General features: G+C 41.3%; 1 protein-coding gene across 5 annotated transcripts; it reads left to right on the top strand.

The window, feature by feature from the left end:
• The first annotated feature begins 4 nt into the window (after positions 1 to 4).
• Positions 5 to 26562, top strand: fbrs (fibrosin). 5 transcript variants are annotated; one of them, XM_080872688.1, is made up of 18 exons: positions 6 to 1863; positions 4916 to 5083; positions 5350 to 5376; positions 7147 to 7176; positions 7362 to 7410; positions 9063 to 9390; positions 9506 to 9714; positions 11586 to 11821; positions 11911 to 11955; positions 12056 to 12163; positions 13760 to 13825; positions 13974 to 14015; positions 14425 to 14496; positions 14592 to 14730; positions 15817 to 15897; positions 16030 to 16113; positions 20889 to 21105; positions 23621 to 26562. In XM_080872688.1, the coding sequence occupies exons 1-18, from the start codon at positions 1561 to 1563 to the stop codon at positions 25164 to 25166; spliced, it is 3750 nt and encodes a 1249-aa protein (XP_080728814.1). In that variant the 5' UTR covers positions 6 to 1560; the 3' UTR covers positions 25167 to 26562. The 5 variants fall into 5 exon arrangements, with proteins under 5 accessions (XP_080728816.1, XP_080728814.1, XP_080728815.1 ...); XM_080872686.1 differs by having other exon boundaries at positions 7 to 1863; positions 11583 to 11821; XM_080872687.1 differs by having other exon boundaries at positions 8 to 1863; positions 9509 to 9714; positions 11583 to 11821.
• Positions 26563 to 27372: the final 810 nt, after the last annotated feature.

The following is a 27372-nucleotide window of genomic DNA, read 5'->3' on the forward strand; positions in this document are numbered from 1 at the left end:
TATGAAAACTAAAAACCTGACAGGACATCTCGGTCTCCATAGGGTGGCAGTAGCGGAGTAGCAGTAGCAGCGGAGGTACCAATCAGCCTGCCTGATGACTGAGGAAGAAGAGCGGAGCACACAATGCACTGCACGGTTGACAAGGGTTGTGTCTCCCTGGTTTTCGCGATAAATCTCCAGTTCAGTACAAACTCTCGAAGAGGCAGCAGTGGAACCGACCTGTTTCTTTCTTTATAACCTACACACTGGATTTATCGAGGGAAAAAAAGAATTCGGTGACCGGAAACGACGGCGATTGGTCAAGCTTCTCCTAAACATTGGATTACAGAGGCTGCATGAAGGAGCTGCCCAGCCCAACGGGGCTCGGCCGACACCCTCGTTTATGGAAATCGACCCCGAGGCTTTGATGCTTGGGCCTCGGTTTTTTTCCTTTATGATGGAGGTGGAACGACTCAACAGTTTTATGTGAAGGAGAGGGATATTATTTCGTGGATAATTCGTAGAATAAAAACCCGCTTCCGTATTCTTCCTGCTTCCTCTTAAAAAATTAGAGATAGTTGGTTGTTGCTAACAGCTGGATTGGCTAACGCTGACTAGCATCCATGCTAATGTTACGTCTTTCTTTTGATGCGACTCAGCTACCACTATCGGCCATCAACAACCCGACAGGAGAAGATTTTGCCCTCTTGGCTGCTGATTATTAGTTATATTCACACTCCACAGCCCGGCTTATCAGTGTTTACAGAAACGTTTTAAGAATAAAGTTGTATTCTTAGTTTGTCGGGCTTATATTATTATAAATTGAATTAGCCGCGTATAGGCTAACTGACGTTCGCTAACAGCAGCCATTTACTATTTAAAGTAAAGCAGACAGCTCTTTTTATTCCTCGTAAGGCGTAAATTAGAGTAACTGTCAGTATTAAACGTTCAGTTTCACAGTAATATGCAACGTCTCGTAATAGTCGTTATCAGGCCTGGCTAACTAGCTAATCAATTTGCTACTAATTTTGTCAGCGTGTGCAGAAATTAAGGAAATCACAAACAGTTTGTTGATTTAATCTGTGCCGAAAACAGCATTATTTTCAATCTGTTACTCCTGCGGAGGCAATCTCGCCCTGCTTTGGGTGTAACACAGCCAGACTTGTGTTTTATTGTTTACATGTTTACAACTTGTGTGGTTATCGCTTGGATTTCCTGCTAGCTAGCACGCTAGCTAACGTTAGCCGTCAACGACACACAATCAGCGATGTCCTGACATTCGCGTTAATGTCGCCGATGTTTTGAATTCCCATGTGGATGTAAGTTTGTTTTCAGATTTCAGAAATGACACTAACATTTCGCCGAGAGAACGGCACTGATGCCAGCAGCATACTGCTGTCAGAGGACGGTAAATAATAGCCACTGGTTTCCATTAACGCCATTTTAACAGAGGTTCTCGGAGAGGGCCTGTGTGGTGGTGTTTTTATTCGCGGTTCGGTACCTTCAACCGGGCCGGGACTTGCGTAAAAAAGTGCCTTTGGGAATCTCACCTAAGTTGCGAAAAGGAGGTGGCATTTGAACATGGAGGGCCCGAGCCGAAACACCGGATTCAGGCAGAGCCGGCGATCCCGTTCCCAGCGCGACAGGGAGCGGCGGAGGAGGCGAGTGGATCTGGCCGAGGAGCGGGCCACATCCCTGTCCTCGGGCTCCGATCGGGAGGCATGTGGGACCAACAGCGTGCTGGGTCCCGGTGGGAGAGAGTGCCGACCAGGGTTTGGCAGACACAGGCCTCCACGCCGGAGGAAGAGGGAGTCTGTGTCCTGCGAGGAAGAAATCATTGATGGCTTCGCTATTGCGAGCTTCATCAGCTTGGAGGCTCTGGAGGTGATTGTCATAATTTGGTGTTTTTTACACCCCACTAATCAGCTGTTATTCATGTGTACTTTCAGCGTTAGTGTTCGGTGGGGATTTGGCACCCTCCTTTCCTCTAATTTATTAAATAATCACCATCCTCGTAGGTGGTTGCTTTAATACTCATCTTTGTAAATTAAATCATCCAAGGGTGTGAAGGGATGCAGATTGAGCCCCTAAAGCGTGACAACAATCCACTCCCCAATCCTCTGATGGCTCCTGGAGAGGCCTCAATTATTCATGATCTAATTTTTAGAGGTGTTGATGAGCTGTGAAGTGACCTTTGTAGATAAAGCAAGAACAAGAAAAACATTAAGAAAAGATCGTTTAACTATTTTCTGAGTTTGCGCTGTCACAAAGCTTTTCTTCAGACTCTCAAGATTTAAAGTCAGGACGCATATCGATGTCAGTACCTCATATTGAATCCAGTTTTGATTCTAAAGGTGTTAAATAAACCAGTAAATGCAGATAATACTGACTCTATGCCCCCAAGTCACCCCAAAATGCCCATTTGGAGAAGAACAGTCCCTGATATGTATTTGATGGGTTTTCTGGCTCAAAATTAGGCCTTTGATGGGTGACTACACGCATAAGCATGACTGATTCCCATATAGTCATAAAAAGTGTATGTGTTTCCTGATTTTTCCCTATGTGATAAAAAGCATGTGCCAAAGGTAGATCAAGTTAAACCCAACTTCAAAAAAAACTGTACTGCTTTGGCCCTTTGGTGGAAGACCAATTTTTTGTATGTACGTAGCAAAAAAAGTACATTTTACGTTTAATTATTTACAAGATGTTGGCATGTGGTAATTTGTGGATAATCTTTGATAGTAGTTTAATCTGCCTTTGTGCTGATGTCATTTGCGTGCGTCTTACATCTGCATCAGTTTGAGGAAGCAAATTATTTGCCAATAGGTCCCACAGTAAAACTGCCCATTCACACACATACAGCTGCGCTGTTCTTCTAGGTAACTTCATTTTACAGTCAAATGGACCCATGAAGTATTAGAAACTGCTAACAGAGAAAAAGGAAAGAGACCTGCCAAAAAATTTACTGCTCTATACCAATGAAACGTCGTAAGTCCCTTTTTGTTAAAAAAAAAGAAAAAAAAAGAAACCATATCCTGTCTGTAGTTTTTCTGTAAAACATTTTTAAAAAGGGACTTTTCCAAATTAGACAAACAGACTGTGTTAGTTTGCATGAATTTACCTGCAAGTCATGCTGAGTTTATTTGCCTTTTTAAGTGTAATCTAAGTAGTTTTGCTCAAAATGACCCCATGGAAGTGACTAATAACGATTGGTCTGTAGTTAAGGCACACAGTTTGTGTAACTTTACTAATCAACTAACTAATATGTTAGTTTTCTTTTTAATTTTGGCCATTGAAAACACAAATATATTTAAACTTGAATAAAAGTTGGGCCTAATATAAAATAAAACTCGTTAATGTTTTAAATGTGGGACATACAGTGCTGTATGCCAGTCAAATGTTTAAAAAAAAACCAACAAAAAACTAGCAATTTTTAGATCTCAGGTATAAGGAAATGTATATTTAATGTGGCTCTTTTTGGTGAAGGAAAATCAGCATAAACTAAACTTTTATAAGTGGGTTCAATTTACTCCAGTTTAAAATGCATTTTTATTTTTCAAATAGCTGAAAATCACATACTGCATAGCTTTTGCGGTAAGCGTAGGTGAACCAGTCATGCTTTTTTTTTTTTTTGCAGTCACTCCTGAAAGACGAGAAATATCCTGCATATGCGTGTCATATCAGAGTTGTGCCGTCTGAAAAACGTGCCTTTGGTGGTGACTAACAGTGATCAGTCCGGATGTAGTTAAGGCAAAGAGTCTGTGGGACCATACTTAACAGAAGTCTGCAGATTTTCCTGTATTTTAGGACTCACTGTAAATGGTTATTTCTGTCAAATAAGATTAAAAAAAATTGTCAACTTAAAGCAAAATCAACATCAACTTTCAATGTAATTTGATTGATTTGCTCCATTGAACCTTTTCACCATTACTCTCTTTGACCTTTATATTGTTTGTGACATTCCAGCAACTGGTTAAATTTATCAGCAGTTTTCTGAAAGAGTGATTTTTTTTTTTTTTTTTTCCCCCTGTTTAAATAATTTTGTTGTTGTAATTTGTCGTTGCCTTGAGGGCTGATACTTTCCAGCAGTTCGTCAAAGAAAGGCGACAAGGCTGAATAATGATTGTTTGTAGCGGAGATGCGTTACTCGTCTCACCGCTCCGCTGATTTTTCTTCTCACTGCTGGGGGTATATAAGTAGGGAAGATAAATGGCCAGAAAAATGAGAAACCATGTACACTCCTTACTGTAGATTTTTCTCAGAAAGGTATTGATTAAACTCTTGAGTAATTGTTTAGACTGTAAGTTGTTATATCAATTTTATTTATCCTCTATAGAGAAATTTTGGTTGCTCTTAAAGACACATGTTAAGTTCTTTTAACCAGTTTAACAATCAGTTTCTTTTTCTCAAGCAATTTGGACATTTTTCTTCATTAAATGGTCCAAATATTTCAGTCAAATAAGGTTGTTACCTGAAGTTATTCCTCAAAGACTTATTGTGAGCCAAGAAAAATCTCATACATATTTATTTATTGCATATCAAAGTTTTTATTTGCTTAAAATGTGCTGTTGGGGGGTGACTGCATACCTAAATATGATTGGGTCGCATGTAATAAAGAGGGAAAAAGTATTACCTTATATTCTTTGGTAAAAACTCTGGACACCACAGGTAAAAGACGCCCTTTGAAAGGGAGGTCATGTACAATGCTTCAGTTAAATATATTGTCAAAACAAGCAATATAATTGAGTCCACACACAAACAGCTCCAGTAATATCCTCATGCTGGCTCATCTTTTTTTTTTTCTTCTATTTTTATGAACAGCAAAAATTAGGACTAATAAGCCTGTAGCTTGCCTTTGGGTCTTTGGCCTCAGGCTTACACATTAATGCTTATTTATCCACATTTAAATCCACATATTTTTTCTCCTCCTTATCAGATGGACTGTTCTTTGAAGCCCAGTCAGCGAACTGATATGCTGGGAAGGAGGAACAAGGGGAAGAGAGGGCCGGAGGAGAACGGCGGAGGACCGCTGTCAGAGCCGGAGGAAGGAGCCCCGCCCAGCAGCTATTGGAATAATAGTAGAAATAAGAGAAGAAAGATAGAGGTGAAACTGACTTTACTACCATGTTAGATGTCACTGAGATAATTCCTAATCAAACACACAATGTTTATACTTCTGTAGCGGTAATCACCTGTATATCCTGCTATTGAGAAAATGACCTTGTAAAACAGGTTCACATTCACGCTCTTGCACGAATTTTGACAACACCCATCGTCCAGGCAGTCCAGAGTGATTAATCACATCCATGAAAGGTTTAGAGCTAACTGAAACTCACTGAAGCTTATTTTATTCCTTTTTTCCCCCCTTAGGGGCAACCTCTGGAGACTGGCTATATTGTAAGTTTCTTTTCTGCTAATGTCCAGTGTTTCCCACACAGACTTTATTTGGGCATGCCTCATTTACTAGACATGAAGCTCTACACAGTATAGCCTGCCATTACTTAAATTGCACACTTTTATTTCTTAGCGTATTAACAGTGTCATAATTATAACATTTGTTTAACTAATCCGACATAACAATCTTTCTCTACTCTGTCCATGAGTGCACTGCTGTAAAGGAAAAGGCTGCGCTTTGTTTAGAACACAGAACATATTAAATGTTATGAAAATATCCAATTTTATCATTCGTGACAAACATTATCTGTATGTCATAGACTTAAAAATCATGTGGTCCACATGGTAACAAGGAGACAAAATAATTTAAAATTTCTGAAACTATTACAATAATACTTGATGGAACAAATAGTGAAGTAAAAAATATAAATGGAAAAAGCAAAGAAAAGTTGGAATCCATGTATTTCTGCTTGCATGCACACAGGCATACGTGGATGTGCAGACTGTGTCCGCTGATGTGTTGCAAAGCATGCCCAGCAGGTTTTAGTTTCCATTAGATTGATCTAATCTCTTCCTGTTAAGATCAGTCTAAATAGTTGAGCTTGTCTCAAACTTGAGATATAACTGGAGGCATTTCCCCTGGAAAAAAAAGGGTTTAGATTTATTGATCTACTAAAGTAGATATAAATCCCTTCTGGGTTGCATTGGGAAGGCCACAGTGTTAAAAACATGCAGAGCTACCTGCTCGGGGGGGGGGGGGTCCCTTGTGAATAGGGGAGCAGCCAAAAATAGACTTGCGCTGAGAGAATGGGATGATTGATTTACATGAGGACAATCCTGCTTGCTCTCATTTTAATCCCTCTGATGTCTAAATCATCATCTGTGACAGCCCCAACTCTAGCTCCTGTCCCTGTATTACAAGAAAGGCAGAAACGACTTTACATGTTTGTTTTCTTTGGACACCTGTTATGATGTGACACTATAACAGAAATACAACAGGCAGAGCTGAAGATGCTAAGAGTGACCTGGATGGACAGGATTAGAAACGAGTATTTCCGAGGGACAGCTCAGGTTGAGCAGTTTGGAAACCAAAGTTAGAGAGGTGAAGCTGAGGTGGTTTGGACATGTGCAGAGGAGGGATAGTGGATATACTAGGCAGGAGGAAAAGAGGAAGAGCTCAGAGGAAGTTCATGTAAAGGAGGGGACACACACACACACACACACAGGGTTGGTGTGACAGGAGGATTCAAGGGGTGGATGGAGGCAGATAATCTGCTGTGGCAACCCTTAAAAGCAGCAGCCAAAATAAGAAGAATTGTCATTTAGAATGATTAATGTCTTTATCCTGAGATAACAAGACTTTGGAGTTTGGCTTGAAAGTGAAGCTGGGACGAGAGGCAGTTTATTATCACTCTGCTATTTATTATCATAACGTGTACATAATCTAATTTATTTAAGAAAATGTGTGCCCCACAGATAGTTTACTTTGCGAGTCATGTCACTGTGATTTAAAAAGTTAATCTGAAAACATGGTAAATGAATTGGAAAATGTAAAACCGGGAACATGGTGGGAAATAAAACAAATGAATCTAAAATATGAGGAATCAAGGCAAAATATTAATAAGAAAAAGAATAGAATAAACCCCACTAGGTTAATATTTTAAAATATAATTCTGTGGGGAAACACTGTTGTGATGAAGTTGGTTTACATTCGTTGGCTGACATATTGTAATAAACATAAATGTTTTCTTCTGCCTTATTTTCCTCTTTCAGTGTGACACAGAGAGTGACACAGGAGACAAGGTGTGTGTTGTTTACCAATATTCTTATCAAGAGTTTCCATGTTTGGTTATGTTTGTGTAGATAAAATTATTATTATTAGAGGGATCCTACCACAGTCATGTTCTCTTCAGTTGTAATCTTAAAAAATGTGTTGATTAAAATGGAGACTCGTTCTAATAAAATCCTCCTCTTGTTTTCCCGTGTAGGCCTCCGACAATGACATGGATCCAGTGTTCACAGTCAGCACTAGGAAAGGTTTGAGAAATTTACTATTGGCATTTCTTTCCTGCTGCTTTACATTCAGGAAACGCTGAACTGATGTGTCAGACAGTGGGCTCCCACAGGGCTAAACTTAGATCTTAACAGAAAACGAGTTAAACAGGCTCAATTGTTTTCGTTCTTTTAGTTATTACACAAAGTGGAGCTGATTAAAATCTGCAGATAATGAAATGAGAGAATACAGACATGTGCTGCATACGGAAACATGAGGTGGAAGGAAACGTTAGAAAAATATTTTGGAGACCTGGAGAGGGTACAGAAGATGGTATCGTCACTGTCTGAGACTTCTTTTAATCTCCAGCAAAAGTATTGTTAGATTTAAAATAGAACCCACTTGCTTTTTGTTTCATTTACCTCAGTTTATTTTATTAAGATAAGAAAATACCATCTTAAATACAAACTAAAGAAGACAAAGAGCCACTGCTACTCTGCATTAAAAGGAGCTGCTTAAGGTGGTTTGGGTATCTGACTCAGACAACACCTCCTAAATGAGGCGTTTTACGCATGCCTGCTGTGGAGGAGACCCAGAAAACGCCTTCTTATCCCCCACCAGAAGAAGTGGCTGGGTGAGGAGGTCTGGGCCTGTCTTAGACTGTTAGACTGAGACTCTGATCCGGACCTGGAAAAGTGATATAAAATGGATGGATGGATGGATAAACCCATCAGTGGTTATTCAGTTTTGTTGGATGTATTCATCAAAGGAACAATTATGAAAACAATTATAAACATAAATGTGTATGCTTTGTAAACCTTTCAGAAGCTTAGTGGTCCAGATCAGACTCCTTCACTCCCAGTATCACAGTCACAGGTAGAAAGGGGTGCATCCAAAGTCCTTCTAGAAACAAGTTCAGCCACCCTGACAGCCCTTCTGTACATTTATTTAGATGCCTTATTTAAATTAACTTTAATTTAAATGGTCATTCGGATATAATAAACTGCATTTCTGCAACCACTAGTAAAATATGATTTTAAAAAATCATTTTGTCATAACTTATACTTGGTGTTTAGTTTCATGACATGACTTATTTCGGCAGAGACACCATGCTAATTCTTGTTCTGGACAGGAATTAAAGAAAAGCCAAGAAAACGGTTATGTTTTTAACCAGTTTTGTTAAATTAACTTGACTAAACATGGACATAACAGCAAGCAGGACAAACGCCATCTCCTAAAGATGTTCCCATAAATGGCACTGAAATGTTGTTAGAGACGCAGCAAAGATTTTTAATATATGACTGTTTATTTTCAAACATTTACCCGCCTGTGGCAGACGGCTGATCATCTTTTTTTCTGCTGCATACTCAGATCCAGGTCCATGTTTTTATGGTTAATTGATTAGGTTATTAAAAACTGTGTACCACTCTGTCTTTGACTTCTAAGGAACATGAGGCTAAAACACTGAGATGGCAGTTAGTTTGCAGGAATTCATGCTGACAGTGGAGGTGGGGGCAAAAAAGTATTTAATCAGGTTGGAACATCGGATTGTTGCGTCCAAATTTTTTAACTTTGGGTTTAATCACACTCAAGTGGTCAAGCCAGTTTTGGCTGTTCTGAGGGTGTTTTGCTTTGGAAGACCTTTGTCCTTCCTGCAGGAGTTGAGAAATTGCTGACTGGTTTTCTCTTCTCTCAGTTGTCGATCCCGCCCCTTCAAACATGGGCTCATCTGTGGGCAAAAGCTGCCCGTCTCTGCCGGTGCGCTTTGGTGGCGTCTCACGGTTAATGGTGACTCCACGGGTGTCTGGGCTGGAGCGAAGTCAGGAGAAAAACCTGGAGCCACACTTCCCTGAGCCGGTTTCTTCTTCTACCTCTTCCCCCTTCTTCCCCGGCCTGCCTTCCCACTCCCCGGTCACGGTGCCCCGGTCCAGCCCAGTCAACGGCGGCAGCCGCCACAACAGCAGCCCCCCGCTCTCCAAACCCAAGCCCTCTTTGCCCCCTCGAACTCAATCCATCTACAACAGGTATGAAACATACTGAAAACTGAAGCTCAATTTCTTCTTTCATCCCTCTGATGTTGTCTTCTACATCTCTTTGGCTCAACTGTTGTGTTTTGTGTTTGTGTTTTCTCGGCGGCAGCAGCACCCCAGTCAAGCCTCAACCGTCTGCTTCATCTGTCGGGACTTCCTCATCTTCCATTCTTCCCCCACCTCCTTCCGCCAGTGTTTCTCTGCCCTTCTCAAGGGGCTCAGGATCCTCAGGGCCTCTCCGACCCCCATCCCGAACCAGCTCTGGAGCATTGTTCACATCCTCACCTGGCCTTCCTCCGCCTCCACCTCTGCTGCAAGGTACAGCTCACCCGACAGAAGCGGGTACAGCAAAACAGAAATGCTTCATTTCACCGTTTCAGTTGTTTATGGGAATGTGATGACTAATGTGTTGCAAAAATAAACCAAACCCAGACTTCCCCAGGCGGTTGTCTGGGTTTGTCTGGGGTGTTGAGGAAGTTGTGTATTGATGAACTGAGATCGGGTCTCATAAGCACAGCATGTGTTGCATAAAGTAGAAGTTGCATGTAAGTATCACTTCAGTAGTTGTAACTCTTTTGTTCATGTATCTGTGAGATTAACTTTAGTTTATGTTTCCCACACACATACCTGGTTTATTAACCTTTATGAGTATTTGGCAACAATTTTAGGATTTGTTTTTCTTTTCATCTGGCAAAAGGAAATCATGAGCAACCAGCTCTTATTTTGAAAGTTGAGCCATCCTTTGGTTCTCATGTTTTCAGCTTTGTTTATGGCCACTGTGTTGGTTGTGGTGCACACCAATTATCATTGTTCTCACAGATCTGTAACCATTTATACAGACCTGGCAGTCTTTTCCTAAACGATGGGTGTCACAACTCAGAGAAAACCTCAACTTCAGTACTGACACAGGAATAGAAGAAGTCAAAACAGGAAGCAGAATGATTAGAGGGGTTTTTTTGTTTTGTTTTCTTTTCCCAAAGCTGTTGTTTCAGTATCTGCCCCTCTTATAATCTCTCCGAACTCCTGCCTTGATATAGAATTCAAATGACAGTAGAGACTGACCCACTTGCACACTTGTCTCAGCCTGGTAAAAATTAGCAGTAATATAACACCAAAGCCTGGTGCACGCCTGCATATTTTTAATTTTTTTTTGTCACTCTTTGTGTGCTCGACCATTCGTAAGGGCAACTGCTGTTGCAGCTTTCATCAATATCTATTAGCTGCTTCCACAAAGAGGATCTTGTCCACTCTGTGATATAAGTGCAAACCCTTGAGAAAACCTGGGCTGTAACAAGTGTTTATTTCCACCTATAGTTTTTATCAACAACCTTTTTTTTCCTGACATCAACAAGACAAATATCTAAATAAAAACTGAGGCAGGAGAACAAAAACTATGATGGCACGAAAACACGAAATGCAACACGAAATGTGGCAGAGAGATGAGATCCAATCAGAAGTAATCTGCTTGTGTGGTAAGATTAGACGTGTACATTTGAGTTGCCCTCAGGAAATCTTTTCAACTAGCGCCCATGCTCCCTGTTTCTCACGAAAATGCAACAAAATGACACATGGACACATTTTGTATTTGATGCTGAGGAAAATAAGACTTTAGAAACTCTATGGAGGAATTCTCATTGTTAAAAACACAGCAAACTTTTACACTTTATATTAACTGAATAAACTTTATATTTAGTCTACTATAAGCTTATGACCTTTAGTCCACTCAAACTGAAGAAATTTAGTGTCTTAAATTCTGATTAATTTATATCTTGATGCACAAGCTCACGCAAAAGACCCTTAAGAGTCAGCTACGTCGTAGGCTCCGCATAGATTCAAGGCAGAAGTCTAAATAAGCTTGATTGGAGCTTGAACTTGTGGATGACTGGTTGGTGTGCGTCTATGCTGAACTTGCAAGCAGCTACAGAGCAGAATAAGGGCTACCTGTGCCAGATGCAGTTGTGGTGGTGTAGTTAGTTCTTCTGCTAGATAAGACTCCCTGAAGAAGCAGGTAATGAATAATTTGGTGCTTGATAAACAAAATATTCACAGATCAGAAGATTTACCTCCACACATCCCTTTTAAGCATTGTTTGAATTTCTGAACTTGACCGCCAGTGTAAACAGAATTTTATGTTCTTTAATTTATTTTCCCGTTGCCTTCCACTAATTACTGCCTCGTTATTCCAGCAGAGCGTGAGGGCAGACGCAGCGTCCCCGGGGCTGAAAATAACCCGGCAGGCCGCTCCACTCCAGGAGGCCCAGCAGCGCCGAGCTCCACGCAGGGCTCATCGAGCCGGACGTCTCAGAACCAGACGAGCATCCCGGCGATGGCGTTCCAGTTCCATCAGCACAACCACCAGCACCAACACACGCACACGCATCAACACTTCACGCCCTTCCTGACCCCAGCTACGGCGTCTCCAATGGTGAGAGAGACTCTGCTGTTTTACTCCTGTTTTAAACTCCACTGCAGCTGGAATGTGTTGACCCATCTCAACTGTTTTTGTCTTTTTAGTTCGATAAGTACCCAGGCAAAATGGACGGGCTGTACCGACACACTGTGAGTATCTGAGAATAGTGCATGGAAACGGGAACTAAAACTGTAGGCGTATTTTGAAAGTCGTGTACCGGCCACTAAGGTGTGTTTGTGTTTGTGCCAGATCTACCCAACGTACACGCCGCCCTCAGTGCAGGGTATTCAGATTCCCCCTCCTCCTCCTCCTCCTCCTGGGCATTTCAGCTCATTGCAAGGGGCATTTCAGCCAAAGGTGAGGAAAACTCTCCTTGTGTCTGTGTGTTAGCATGATGTTGTTTTTTTTTTTTGTTGTTTTTTTTCAGGCGATAACTTCCACGTCACGGTTTATTTGAGCTCCCTGCGATGACAATGTCACAGTGTCACAAGCACTAGAGGCAAATTTGCCAACAATCCAGTTTTTCGCAGGTTTAAACGAGGAAGCTTATATTTTAAGTTCCTCGTTTTGTTGTTTCTCCCAGAAACTCCAGTAATTTCGACCAGTAACCTATCACACTCAAGTTGGAATAACTATAATAAATGCATCCGTTTGCCTTAGGGCTCAGTCACACCGGTTCTAGAGGTCTGTGTGAGTGATCCCTACTGTTTGGAGAGTTGCTTGAAAGCAAGTGCAAATAATTTGGCGTCAGCTGTACAATTTACAGGTGCCAGGTTTTTGGTGATTCGCCCTCTCCAGCAACCACTGGCCAGATGCACATTTTTGCAGCCAGAGCGTCACAGATAGGTCCCTAGTGTGTGACTGAGTCCTTAAGTGTTTTATTTGACAGAATTTGTTTGATAGAATTCAACACTTTCAGTGTAACCTGGGAACCCATAACCTGATTAAAATGGCACGTGTGCAGCTAACCTCTGCGCAGGCAGAAGAGTTAGATGCTGAATAAACTAGTTCACTGTTGACCCATATGTGCGATGTGTTTGATGTGTGCCACGTCCCAGTAGGGAAACGGCAACTTCATCTCCCCATTTGAAGCTGGTGGTGGTACAACCGCTAAAATGAATTGCAAAAGGATGTTTTGTCATAGCGTAGAGGTGCAGGCAGATGATTTCCTGTAAAGCAAGAAATGTCAAATTTTTGTTATGAAGTAATAAAATTTAAGTGCCTTTGTTTTTAATAATGTTGATTGACATTTTGCTAATTTAATCAGGAATGCCTGAAGCCTGTTTTCTGGTCATTTTCTTCTGTTTACATGTAAATTATGTGTATTTGTTGCCTGTTGAGCTTAACGGGCTTTTTGCAACCATTGCCAAATGTTGATCGGGTACTTGACAAATCTAAATCTTCCTTTTATGAGAAGGAAACAACTTGAACTTAATTTGAACCTTACCAAGGACGTCCAGGTGGTGTTAATGAAGTAAATCCAGTGCACTGTGAATTTGTGTCTCAGCCACTCAAACAATTTTGGTTTTGAACTATATTTCAAATAAAACTAGATGTAGAAAAAAAATAACATTTGCAGCCAATTTTTCTACCAAATTAAGCAGCTGAAAAGGCAGACCAGACCAGAGTGCAAAAAATATTTCTTTAAAGTGGCACGTTCCTATTCTGCATCAGTGCGTTTTTATCTGTCACATCAAATCCTGGATTTTCAAATCTAAATGTTGACAGGTATGACTAGAGGCTAGTCGAATGAGCGGCACTCATCTAACAGCATGGGTGCTTTAGTTAACTGACTTCCTAAGGCTCTTGCAGTGTCTCTTGGGTTTGACCTGGCTGCATTAGTTAGAGTAAAAATACATTAATGTTAGCGCTAAGAGAGCAAAGAATAACGCCAGGTGTAGGCTGTGGCTCATGTGTTTGTGCTGTGTCAGTGATAGCCTCTTTGTCCCTCAGGGAACGGGTCCTGATATACAACGATTTGGGGTTGTGCCTTCCCACCTGCAGCCCAAAGACCCCAGGGTAAGGACACTGCGCTTTACTCTCGCGATGGCAAATTTGCAGTATAGGCTAGGATGTGCTGCAGCACAGTCACTACAGCAGAAACTACTCCTGAGAAAGAGCAAGATGTGCAGATTAAAAGTGGTTTTACACTTCTCTTCTCTTGTAGCTTACTGAACACTTTGGGACATCAACATTGAAAATCACAAATGTAAGCAGAAACAGATGTTTTTGAATCCCTCTGCTCCTTTCAGTTCTTTAGTCTGCATCACTGTCTCACAACTTCACGCACTCTTTGCACTAATCTCACTTGTAATCTTGACTACTACTGGTCTATTTTCTGCTCTTGCACACTCGGTTAGATTTTTCAGACCTAGAAATTATGCTATGATGTATGCGGTTATTCTTTTCACCGCCTTTCCTTTTTTAAAAATATATACATAACCAAACTTGAGCCGGGCCCCAGATTTTAACTTTTTCTCCTGCTGCAAAACCTCAAGCTTGTATGGAGGTTAGAAAAGATATTCTTGAACTGCAGGATCTGCCTCTGTGTACAAAGGCTTTAAAGTTGTAGATTCAAGATTTGTAGAATAACACAGTGTCTTTTTTGTGCTGCGCAGAAACCAGGAAAATGGTGTGCTATGCATGTTCAGGTGGCCTACATGATCCACAACCATCAGAGAAAAGTAAAGGTGAGTGTCTCTTACTGACATCATGTGGGGAGAGATTTAATTGCCACTATGCAAAGATGACAGTATGAGGTTTAACTCTTCTGCCCTTCATTCAGCTCATGCAGGCTGATCCTCACAAACTGGACTTCCGCAGTGACCCGTTGGCCCGTTTTTCTGGAGCTGGCGGACTGGGTCCAATGCCCTTACCTCCTGCTCATGACCTGACCAGACCTCCCAGTCTGTTCTCAGCTGCAGGTGCTTGCCTTTTAATGTTTCGGTGTCCCAGCTGGTAAAATGTAATTTATTTATTTATGTCTGTGCACAGATTGTTGCTGTAAATAATGTGCAACAAGACAAACAGGATTCAGGCTGTCAGTGTCTTTAAAATCATAATTCTTTGTGGATTTAATGGTTAACAAATACAAATCTGTGCTTTAGACTAGCGTGTGAACATTGCATTTACAAATCCAGGCTTCTTCAGTATCCTCACAACTGAATTTCTCGTATTCTGCCAAGAAATTTAAAACTACATAAACAAAAATTATAAATCCCAGCCGTCACATCCCTAAGTAAATACTGCTAATACTACAACTTGTTTGCTATTGCAGCTGTATTGGTGTTTAATGGATTTGAAGCTAGTCAACAAAGTATGTGCAACATCTGCAAGTACTGCTCTAGAATTGCACAAGATGGCAAAAAACACAAACAGCGGTGATAAGTCCAAGACAACGAACACTGGAGAGGAATAAAACAAATCAAGAAAAACCCCTCAAAAGATTTAAAAGTGAAAACAACAATCAAAGCTTGGTGCATTTAATTATTTAAAATGAATAAAGAAAAATTTACTAGTTTTCCTAGATAATATCAATATTATATTCCTTATTGATAATACAATTATATTAAAAGTATACCATATGAAATGTTAAATGAATGACGTCACTGTTTGCAACCAGAGCAGCAACCAAAAGTTGTTTGTTTGTTTTTTTAAATTCAGTTTGAGATGAGTTTCCTCATTTCAGTTTAGTTTTTATTATTATTTTTAAGGTTTTGTTTTTTGTAGTTGCGTTATTAGTAGTTGTTGCTTTAAATGTTATAACTGGGACCAAAAGAGTGAGCTTTAGGCTGATGGTGGTGATTCTGTGGTCAGTTTAAGAATACTTTTTCGAACTTATCAGCGAATCAGGGCCAAAGATGTGATCGGTTTCTTCTGATGTCTCTGATCACTCTTGGACTTTGTGTCCTTCTGTAGCTTTGCTGTTTGGTGTGTGAGTAGCATGTTGAGCTTGATTTGAATATTCTTGACATATTTTTTTGTTTTGTTTTATTATCTCTTTCCCTCAGGTCCAGTCAATCCACCCTCGGCTCCTTTCATCTCTCCATCAGCACCACACTCCTCTTTCCTCGCACCGACTCCACACTTGGGTAAAATCAGTTCAAACTTGAAAGATTTTTATTTTTAACTCATGACAGTAACGTTTTTTAATAAATGTTTAGTTGATGAAACCAGGATTTTAGCTTGTTGTTGTAAAACTGTTTTTAATGGTTGTGTTTTAGATCTGTATGGCCGATCGCCGTCCTTCACCCCGCTGGGAGCTCTGGGTTCTGGTGCCTTTGGAGGACTTGGGAGTCCAACACTGGGTCAGTTTCTCAGCATCTCTACGCCTGATGTGCAAAGCTTAAAGGATCAGTTCAGAGTCTTTCAAATCTACCTGAATGTAGCCCTCACATGTCACACGGATGTTGAAAGAGTTTCTGCGGGCTTCTTAGTTCTTACTTCCAAATCAAAATTAAAGGTGTAAAAGTGCCTCTGCTCCACAGTTTGGCTCAGTCCAGATAAAACTGAACCACAGCTCGGTGTCCTTGTAGTGTGGAGAAAGTGTTTTTTGGATGGTTCACGCTTGGTCTAACAACATTACAACAACAGTTAACATTTTCTCACGGGCCAATAGAAGCCTTGCCATTGTCTATGAGGGAAAACGGTCCTTTCAGGTCATGTTACAGATCGTATTGAATAAAAAAGGAAGTCTATCCAGTCAGATCAACCTTAAAACCCCAACTAGACCAAAGGAGCGTTTATTTATAATTCTCTTGGCAAACTAAAACCCCCGAACACAAAGCTCATCGCACACCGCTTTGTAGCTTGGCTACTAGCAGACATTTTAGTCTCTAACTACATAGGTAACCTGGAATGTGTTCACCACCCCTCACGTCAATCAGGAATATTCTTCACTCCTAGTCATTGTCCCGTTAGTCACTCACCTCAAAGTTGATCGTTGGGACCTGCCCTCCTCCCGTCACTAGTAATAGTTTTGCTGGATTTCTTTGACCTCTCGTGGCTTACTGTTGACACCACTTGAACCTTTATAACATTGACATATACAGCTGGGCTCAACCTCACTAATGGTAGTGTTGGCTTAACCGATGCTCAGTAATGGTCTAAAACCTAACAAACAAAAACACTAACTCGATGATGTTGGTGTTGCTTTTCTTGGATTCCTTTGACAACATGTTGGCCTCTTAAATAAGTTCTTGAGCTAAACTGTTCTGAGCTGCGTTTGGGTCACCGTAATCGTTCCATTTCACCACACAGGCCAGTAGGTGATCTTTTCCTAAAGGTTCAAAATCCACAGTTTGTGCAAACATCGAACAACACTTCAGCAGTCAGATGAATATAATGAATTGGATGTCTTCTCCCTGGCTGTTGTACAACAGGTACTGTGTGCTAATAACCTGATGAAATTATCAGGAAGTATCTCAGCTCTGTGCCTCGACAGGGAAATGCTGCTTGGGGAAGCATGTGGAGGGGAAACTGCCAAATATCTGTTTGGCTATCTCAAACTACTGAAGATAAACTTGGAAATTCATGTGGATTTTGCCCCCTCGTGTTTTAGTGTAGTCTCACATTTAATGGCTCATGTAGACAGGTGGGATAATTATAGTCAGCAGCAATTCAGCATATGTGTGACATGTGTGTTAAAACAGGTATTTAAATATCCAAACTGATCCTTTAAGTCCTGCTTCAGTGCGTGAGCTTTCTTAATGGTGTGTGGAGTGTTTCCACCTGGGTGACTGAGTTTTTGGAGTCTGTAATGATTTAATTTAATTGCCAAAGAAACATCTTAATTGTTTAGTTTAAGGACAGACCAAACTAGTCTTCACTCATGTAGTGCAGCGAGGGGCTGTCACGATACTTGATGTCAGCTAGAGGTAAAGTTACAGGATCGAGGAGTCTGGAGGTCTCCCATTGAAGGATGTGAAGCACTATAGGACAATTGTAGTTTAAAAAAAAGTCAAATCATTGCAATTCTATCAGTCACACTGATCTGTAATGTTGCTTAGAGCCTTTCAGGCTGAAAACTGGCCTGATGAGGGACGACTGTAAATGAAAGCACGACTGGCCTGAATGCTGTTAATGCTGTTAGGTCTAAGTTTTTATTCTAACCTTGTGCTATCAGAATTTGGGGGAAAAATTCTACTGAAATTCTAACAAGCTAATAGCACAAAATGGCTTAAATAAGGATTAAAATTATATAAAGATCAATAAAATGGAATACAATAAAACACCTGTATTATATATTATGGTAATAATAAACAAATCTGGAATCAAAATAAATACAATGAAGTAAAACAAGCACAGATTTAAACAAAAATATGAACTAATATTATTGTATAAAATAAGATATTAAAATTACTTTTACTTTAAAGAACTGAGTGGGTTTTTTTAACCTTACTTACCAGATGTCTCTGTATTTCCTTATTTCTGACTGTTTAATAAACAAATGTATTTTATTCTGATATAAGTGAAACTCCAATTAAAAACAAAAAACCTTTTTTTTTTTTTTTTTTTTTTTTAATCCCAACAAATTCAACTTAATTATACTGGATTTTTTTTCCTGTATCTGTGTATATTTAAAAAACAAAACAAACAAAAAACCCTCCAAAAAACTGAGAACTACCCAAGATGCTTGGCATCTTTCCTCTGAGGAAAATAACCAGAAGTATTATTTATTTATACTTTTTTTTTTTTTTTTTTTTTTTTTGGGTGTAATGGGCTTTAATTTGCTCAAGCATAAATACTTTTGGTCTATCAAAAATCTAAAAATATCAGGTTAATGCCCAGACAACTTAACAAAGACCTCTTTGCTTTAACTACATGTGGCACAGTCGTGGTTGCTTGGTATGTGTGGCCAGTTTTAATTCAATTCAGTTTTATTTAATACAGCGCCAAATCACAACACCAGTCTCCTCAAGGCGCTTTATATTGTAAAGTAGAGCCTACAATAACTGACAGTAGATCAGCTGTGCAGTGTTGACACTTCAGTCACATTTTGAGTTTTGATTTTGAAATGTGACGTTATCGTGCCACCCCTTACTGCAACACGTAAGATTAAATTAATCTTTAAATTGTAAAAACATCTGTCTGGGTGTGTTGGGGCATTTACTGTGCTAGTGAGACGACGATGATGATGATGATGAAGAAAGGAGGAGGAGATGGTTTTGACTTGTTGATTTGCACGACTGCTGGTTCACTCTGATTGGGAGCTTCTCTTTATGTCATAATTGTGTTTTCATGCATATAAGCTTGCGTTTTCTAACCTGAGGTGGCCTCCCCTGCCTAAAGTTTTACTGATTGATTTGATCTGCAGCTGCTACTTCTTTTAGATTTACATTTAACAGTCTTATCTGCTCCTGTGGTGTGGGTGTTGGGCTAGCCGTTAGCTTCAGTAAAAACAGAAACTGAGGAGGTGGCTGATAAACATTCAGCATAGCCTGACACACTCATAAGAGAGATTTATGATGGTACCTGGTTACCTTCCCTGAAGCCAGTCGGTATAATTTGGGGAACTGAGCTCCTGTAACCCAGCCTCTCATTACTACTGTCTGTCTGTACAGCTTTGAGTGTTGACCAGGTTTGAATTTTTAACACTCAAAGGTCACAGTTTGGTATTTAACTTAAATTTAGGCTCATTATTTGTGCAAAATGTAAAGATTGTTAGTATACCCGAGGGGTTGTAAAGTCAGATAAATTAAGGTAAACTTTGAAGAAAGATCCATTTAGAAATGCCCTAAATTAAGTTGACTATAGCTTCAGAGATGCACAAATGTTTTTCAGCATCTGTTTTTGATTAAACTTTATTGTAAGCGTCCAAACAGACTGTAGAGAGACGCACGGTGACTGGCTGACTGACTCAACCCATATATTGTGTGGATTTGGCTGCAGGAAGGCCAAATAATATTACTGAACACTCTCATATCTATTAGATATTACCACATCTATTATTGAAGCTGTAGAAAATGTAAAAGGAAAAACAAGCTTGCTGAGACTAGGCATAAGACTAAGCTTTACATGTGCTACAGCTGAGTCACTGCTGACTTCTGGCTTCATACAAGGTTGGAGAGGGAAAGTTCACACAACTTCCTCTAGTTTATATTCTTCCTGTCCTGCTTGGCCAAAGTGTACTGTCACGGTCCAGAGGAGGTGCAGGAGCCTTGTTCCCTCTCAGACAATGTGAATTAAAGTAATTAAAAAAAATATTTCTGGACATTTTATCCAATGAAACAAAACCTACCCTGGCTTTAAGTAAGAATTTAACTGAAAATCCATCTTATCAGCTTTAGATACCAGACTATTTGGATATTATTTGGTTGGTTTAGAGATTACATCCCCAGCCCTATGTTTTTACTTTCATTACTGGTACAGGTTTTGGGATGTTAGCCAAAAGTTTAGAGTTTAAACCCTGAGCCGTCCTTTTGCTTGTGAGTAGGGTAAACTAGTCTTCGAGCTCGGGCCGAGGTGTTTGTCATCATGCTTTTCTCCCCTCTTAATGCTTTTCTTTCCTGTCTCATAGCACAGCTACAGCTCAGCAGTCACTGTCACAGAGACATGCTGTGCTGGGCTTTGTCACTGATATACAAATAAAAGGTTGGATGCATTAATTTGAGTAACGAGAAAGTCAAGTCCACCATGAACGTATGGATTTCTGTCCAATTGGAAAACAATCAGGGTTTGTTGGGAGGTTGTCCCATTGTTTAGTTGTGTTTGATCAACTAGACAAAGCTGGGCGAGTTAATAAAAGTACCCAGTACTAAACTATATCAATTAAAGGGTTACAAGAGGTTTGATTGTTTAGCAAGGGTCAATTTCTTTTGAAGATTTCCTTTGTATGTGCTGCAGAAGAGGGTGTTGAAGGAAGTTAAGCGTTAAATAACTGGACTTGTTACTGAGAGGTGTTTTTACTGCTTTCAGTTTGAACTGCTACTTTCTAAAATAATATTAGATGCTAACAATAATACTTGGTGTAAAGCATGTGTTTTTACAACCAGTAGATTATCAAATATTTAATGTGAAAGTCAAAGGTGAAGATTTGCCTGTAGTGTTTTCTAACATAAAAAAAAATGTGTTTCATTTGCAGCCGGCTCCGTCTTTGGTCCTAAAGACTCACCAGCCAGTGTAGTCGGGGGCTTGTCTACCCCAAACCATCATGATCCGTGGAACCGTCTCCATGGTGGCCCGCCTGGATTCTCCGCCGGACCCAGCTGGGCTAAAGGAGCAGATAGGAGGGACGAGAGGGAACGAGTGAAGGAAGGCGAGAGAAGAGACATCCCTCACATCAAGGATGAAAAGGACAGGTATGAAATTAAACTGGTTTTAAGTCAGTGTAGGTTCTAAGTCATCCGGGTCATGGGAATCTTAACTGCTTGAGTTAAGGCAGCTGGACTTTGAACTACCAGCCATCTACAAGTCTTGAGATCTATTCTTACATCATTTACTTGATGGCAAGGTTGGCTCGTCGACTTCATGAAACTAAAAGTTCATTTGTCTTTAACTTAAGCCTTTAAGGCTAATTTATAAATAAAACAATACATTTTTTCTGTATTGTGTGGCATTATTTAGTGTTAATCTCGTCTCTGCAAATAGAATGCAAAAGTAATCACTCTGGGCCAGACTAAAAGCATTTTATTCCACAGTAAAGCATTACAAAGATAGGACAGCTGCTGGGTTTAACTGTGTTACCCCTGTTGGGTATAGTAGTCTGTAGGTAATGCCTTTGATGGTAAGGAGGCTGTAAGACTTGCAGTAAGATGCCTCAGGGGGATCAATGCAGTGCAAGTACAAAAAGTTATGTCCCCTTCGTTTTCAAAGCTATCCACTGGGCACGATTGGATGGTGGGTCATATGTTGGACTTCCCTGTTCCATGGTGTCCTGCTTGTTTTGCTTGGCTTTCACTCACAAACCCAAACACATGCCTATGACATGAGATACAAATGCACAATTAAGTCTTTGACGATGGCTGAAAGATTCATTCAGTCGTTTTATTTTACATGCATGAATACAGTCATGTTGGAAACCCACAAATATTCGCTTCTAACAACCAACCAAACAAGAAACAGTACAGCCGATACCTTGAGTCAAGTTACAGTTGCATATATTGACTTACCAGGAGATCCACAGAGGTTTAATACATTTCAATGCTGCCTTTATTTAAACTACTTATTAAAAAAAATATCTGTATGCTTGACCGTGAGTTGTTGCAGACCAGCCAGCAGCAGGCAGAGAAGGGAACAGAGAGGAAAAACTTTTGAGTGTGTGAATTTACTAAATTAATGAACACGTTTGAGCTTGCATTAAAACCACAGACAGACAGCTGTTTATTCTAACAGTGGTGAACACAGCGCCCTTTAACAGCTGAGGTTGTGGGAAGGGAGTCTCTCTTATTGTGTTAGACAAGTTATTTACCTCGAGAAAAGTGTAAACCGTTACCAGCAGGTGCAGGGGAGGGAAATAATTATAGATCACCTGCTGAATTTGTAAGTTTGCTCACTCATAAAGAAATAAGCAGCTTCTAATTTTTATGGTCGTTTCATTTTAGCGGAGAGAGACAGAAACTTGACCAAAACTCCAGAAAAAACACACTACATAAAAATTACAAATTGACTTGCATGTCATTGAGTGAAAAAAGTATTTGATCTCCAACTACCCAAGCAGAATACTGGCTCACATAGATTGTAATCCCAGTCAATCAATTACAGATACTCCTGCCCTCATCTTGTTATGTATAAAGCACACGTGTCCACACGTTGATTTTCTTCCATTACGCTATTTTGGTGAGAAAATAGTGCTGTCAAGAGATGTCAGGGAAAGCTTGTAGTCCTGCAAGAAGCTTGGTGGGAAGGTGGGAACTGTTGGTGCGATTATTCAGAAATGGCAGAAACATAAAATACGTTTGCAGCCCAAAACTGCACGGGAGGAGCTTGTTAATGATCTGAAAGCAGTTGGGACCAGTTAGCAAGAACACCATTGGTAACACAGTACACCATGACCCAAAAAGCACCATCCCCACAGTTGAGCACGGAGGTGGAAACATTATGCTTTGGGGCTGTTTTTTGTGCTAAGGGTATGCGACGATTTCACCTCACTTAGTGGCCAATGATTGGACCCATGTACTGTAAATTCTTGGACGAGAACCTCCTTCCCTCAGCTAGAAGACTGAAAATGGGTTTTCCAGAATGACAATGGCCCAAAACGTACCACCAAGGCAGCCAAAGAAGAAGCACATTAAGGTCATGGAGTGGCCTAGCCAGTCTCCAGACCTCAGTCTTATAGAAAACCTGTGGAGGGAGTAGAAGCTTCAGGCAGCAGCCAAGACACCTATTGGATTCAGTTTCTGTAAAGAGCAGTGGTCCAGAATTCCTCTTGAGATGTGTGCAGACCTGGTGACGAACTACAAGAAACACCACTGTGCTTGTCAACAAGGGTTTCTTCACCAAGTACTAAGTCATATTTTGCTTGAGGATTAAATACTTATTAAACAATCTATACTTTTTGTTGAATGCGTATTTTCTGGACTTTTTTTCCAATCTTGTGTCTCCCTCCACTAGAATAAAAGAATCAAAATATTAGAGACAGTTCATTTCTTTTAAAGTGAGCAAACTTGCTGCAGTGTAACGTTCACAGAACTGGAAACTGAATTAAATTGTAATCTATGTGGAAAACTGGTGTGGCAGGTATTAAGCTCTACTGCTTCAGGCCTCCAGTTTTAATATTAAAAATACAAATATCAGGAGCTTGAATGTTGTTTAAATATCTTCCAGCTGCTTAAAAATCTAGCATCCCCTGAACTTTGTATGCTTTTTGTTTTGCAGAGACATGCTGTACGGCCCACCTGTGAGGATATCTCCAGTCGGTCCTTCCTATAAGCCCCGCAGCAGCACCCCAGTCTCACACATCAATGGCCACAGCAGCACCCTGGGGGGGACCATTGGACCTATTGAGGACCTGACACGCAGCTTAAACAGAGACAGAGACCGCGATAGAGACAGAGATGTGGAGAAGAGGCCAGTGCTGTCTACGTCTTCAAGGGGGCCTCCTCTTGGATCTTCTTCTTTAGTAGCAGACAGGGACAGGCCGCGGTCTTCCTCATCTTCTGTGCTCACTCCTCCCCCACCTTCTAACCGCTCTGCCCAATCTCCCTTGGACCTGTACCCCCGCTCAGTGGCTTCCACACCGCACAACTCCCACAACGAGTCCTCGCACTCCCAAAGAGACGGTAGCCTTCCCTCTTCCTCCACTGCTTCCTCTTCTGTTTCTTCATTGTCTCAGACCAAGAAGCCTGATCGGACCTCGACGCCCCAGTCCAAACCTTCCATGCAAATTCAAGTGAAACAGGAGCGGAAGGAGGAGCCGGAGCACATCCCCATCTCCCACCATCCCCTAGCACCCAGCCACAGCTTTGACCGCCCCAACAGCCATCCTCACCACCCCAGTTCTGGCACCCCTTCTTCTTCCTCTTTATCTCTGACACCTACTCCAGGTGTCCCTCTCCCACCACCTACTCCAAACCCACCTTCGCACCAGCAGATGTCCCTGCTGGAACGCACAAGAACCATTGAAGCATATCTGGGGGGCGCAGTGGGTCCTGGAGGGTTGGTAGTCGGTCCTGGTGGTGAACGTTTTCCCCACGGTCCACCTCAAGGACCATCACAGGGCGCACATAGCTTCCCTTGGGACCCGTGGAGGGAGCAGCAACATCAGCATCGTAGGGAGGCTTTAGCATTTCGGTCAGACCATCACCTAGCCCTGCGACCTGAACATCACCTGGCTCAGCTGTTCCGGCATCAGCGCCTTTTTGAGGCAGAAAGGGCCGCTGTAGCCGCAGCAGTGGTGCCCCACCCACAGCCTTCTACCTCTAATGCCTCCTCCTCTGCTGTTCGCCCCGACTTCAGCCTCATGGCGCATCCCTTTGATCGCCATCCTCAGCTCGGACCCCCAGGAGGTGGGCTGATGGATGAGGAGCAGCGGATCCAGATCTTTAGGGAAGACTATCGTAATTTAATGCACCTGCACCTCCCTCCTGGCTCTCACCTGTCCAGCCCCTCTCACGCTGCTACTGCCCCTCACCTGGATCAGCTTCACCCTCTCGCCCACTCTCTCCCTCCGGGAGCTTCTGGTGCTCACCAGCACCACCCGGGCTTCTACTCCCGCCTCACCCCGCTCATCCCACCCCACATGGCCAACGGTATCCTGGCAAAGACCACGGCGGGCTTGGTGGGACCTCTTCAGGTGGGGGCGCCGCCTCCGCTCATTCCGTCCGTCACCAATCGGTCGGCCACACCCCCCCGCAGCTCTAGACTCGCAGGTCCAGGTGAGCTGGCACTGTACAGCGCCCACAAAGACGCAGAATCCAGATAGTACAGGGACAACACTGGAGGAGATTAAGGGAAATGTCAGGATCACTGTGCTGCTCTCAACCTGCCCCTTTTCCTCTTGCAGACTACTAAACCCCGACCTTCCAATTACACAACCAAACCACCCCCGCACCCCTCCAAACAATGTTTAAAAACAAAAAAGGAAGGAGGTGATGGCAGGAAGGGGAAAAAGCAAGGCATGGAATAAGCCCAATGGTTCTATCATTGCAATTTAAAGGTACATGGTTTCTGTGCATCCTTGGTGTATTTTTATTTTATACTGAAAGTTTTCAGAAGAGGCAGAGGACAGCTTTTTCATTTGTCAGGTGAATTATTTTCCATACTTTTTTTTTTTTTCTTAAGCAAGCCTTTTCCACGTGGATTTGGAAACGACTTCCAGAGGGGATAAATGCCCAGGGGTTTGTTTGTCCACGGCTTGGTTAATTTATGGGATACTTCAAAGCCCTCCGCTACATGTATCAACCCTGCTTTTAGGTGTTGTGGGTGAGGGTTTATTTTGGAAATACAGTGGTAAAGTGGTCCTCTCTTCTGTTTTTGTTGGTGTGTCACTGCGCAAAGACAGATTACCGATGAGACCATTTCACGAAGATCATTCAGCATCGTACCTCAGTTTCCTGCTTTACCCCCCAAAATCCAACTTCAGACCCCTCAGCTTCAATTTTGACATTGTTTTGAAAAAACTTTTTGTTTTTCTTTGTTGGTTTTCAAAGGATGAATGGCGAAATGAACTGTGCTACACTGTGAACACAGTGTCTTTAGAGCTTCCTGTAAGTGTTTCCCAGTCTCCTCTTGAATATACGAGCAGGACCAGATTATAGTAGTCTAGAGAAATTGCCTTTGTAATTATTATTCTTAACATTAATTATCTTCTATAATAATAAATATATTCACTGTTATGTTATTTGTCATTGTTTTGGGTATCAACCAGTACTCTGTCCCCGGGTAGTAATGTTTCAAATCATCCAGAAAGGCCTGCTTCACAAAAAATTCTTCAGTGCTTGTGAACATTAAAGCCGCATCCATCGCAACCTCTGGCCTCTTCAAGAATCTCATCTGTGACTATAATGCTAAGAGAGAGAGAGGTTTGCCTGTGCGTCTCACTGGTTGTGTGTGTTATATCCATTTGGGAGTATGGGAGCCTTGTACATTGAACTGTCGAGTTGTTTCTTCAACAAAAGTAAGTTATATACACGGATAAGTGGGACGTGTGCTGAAGAACTGAAAAGGAAAAAAAACATATAAGGACTGTCAAAAGACAACTAGCAGTGGGTATCCTGAGAGGGAAAAGACTGGGTCGATTATTTTAATATGACCGTTTTATACCTTTCGAACCCCTCCCCTAGAGACCACAAAGAATAATTATTAAATGAATTGTTGTTTACACTGTTGTGTGCGTCTTTTGTCCTGAATCTTTAAATACACCTGCTCTACACTTCGTTAGGTAGGAACCACCTCGCCCCCTTTTACCTTCAGAACTGCTTCTTTGTGGCAGAGGTTAATCAAGATAACTATCCCCCTCACCATTACACCCCCACCAGCAGGTGAACAGCGAGACAGCACGGCTCCGTGCTTTTGTTTTTATGCCAAATTCTGATCCTACCACCTGAATGTTGCAGCAGGAGTTGAGATATTTTTCTGTTGTCAGATTTTGGTGAGCCTAAATGTACTGTAACCTGTTTCCTGTTGATGTTACCGTTGCCTTTCTATCAGTTTGAAGCAGTCTGCTGTCAATAAGGCATTTTGACCCAGAGAACTGCTGCTCAGTGCAGCTCTTTATGGTTTACAGTGAATGGTCTAAAGGGATGGTTGTGTGGGGGGAAAACTTCAAGGAGATCACCGGTTTCTGAAATGCTCAGACCAGTCCATCATCACAGTCAAATAATCCTTCATTCTGATGGTTGGTTTGAACTTCAGCAGGCTGTCTCCACAATATCTACATGCCCAAATGCATCGAGCTGCTGCCATGTGATTGGTTGATTAGATATTTGCATTATCGAGCAGTCGGGACAGGTGTATGTAACAAAAAAAAGAAAAAAAAATAGCCAGTGATTGTTATTTAAAAGGATACAGGCTACATACTTTTTTCAATAGGAAAATATAATTAGTGACTTACAGTAATCACATTTAAAATATGACTATATAAAAAAATAACCACTGTTCATCTTTATATACTTTTTGTCAAAACCACA

This window comes from Rhamphochromis sp. 'chilingali' (genome assembly GCF_963969265.1).
Source record: "Rhamphochromis sp. 'chilingali' genome assembly, chromosome: 22".
Classification (NCBI taxonomy): domain Eukaryota; kingdom Metazoa; phylum Chordata; class Actinopteri; order Cichliformes; family Cichlidae; genus Rhamphochromis; species Rhamphochromis sp. 'chilingali'.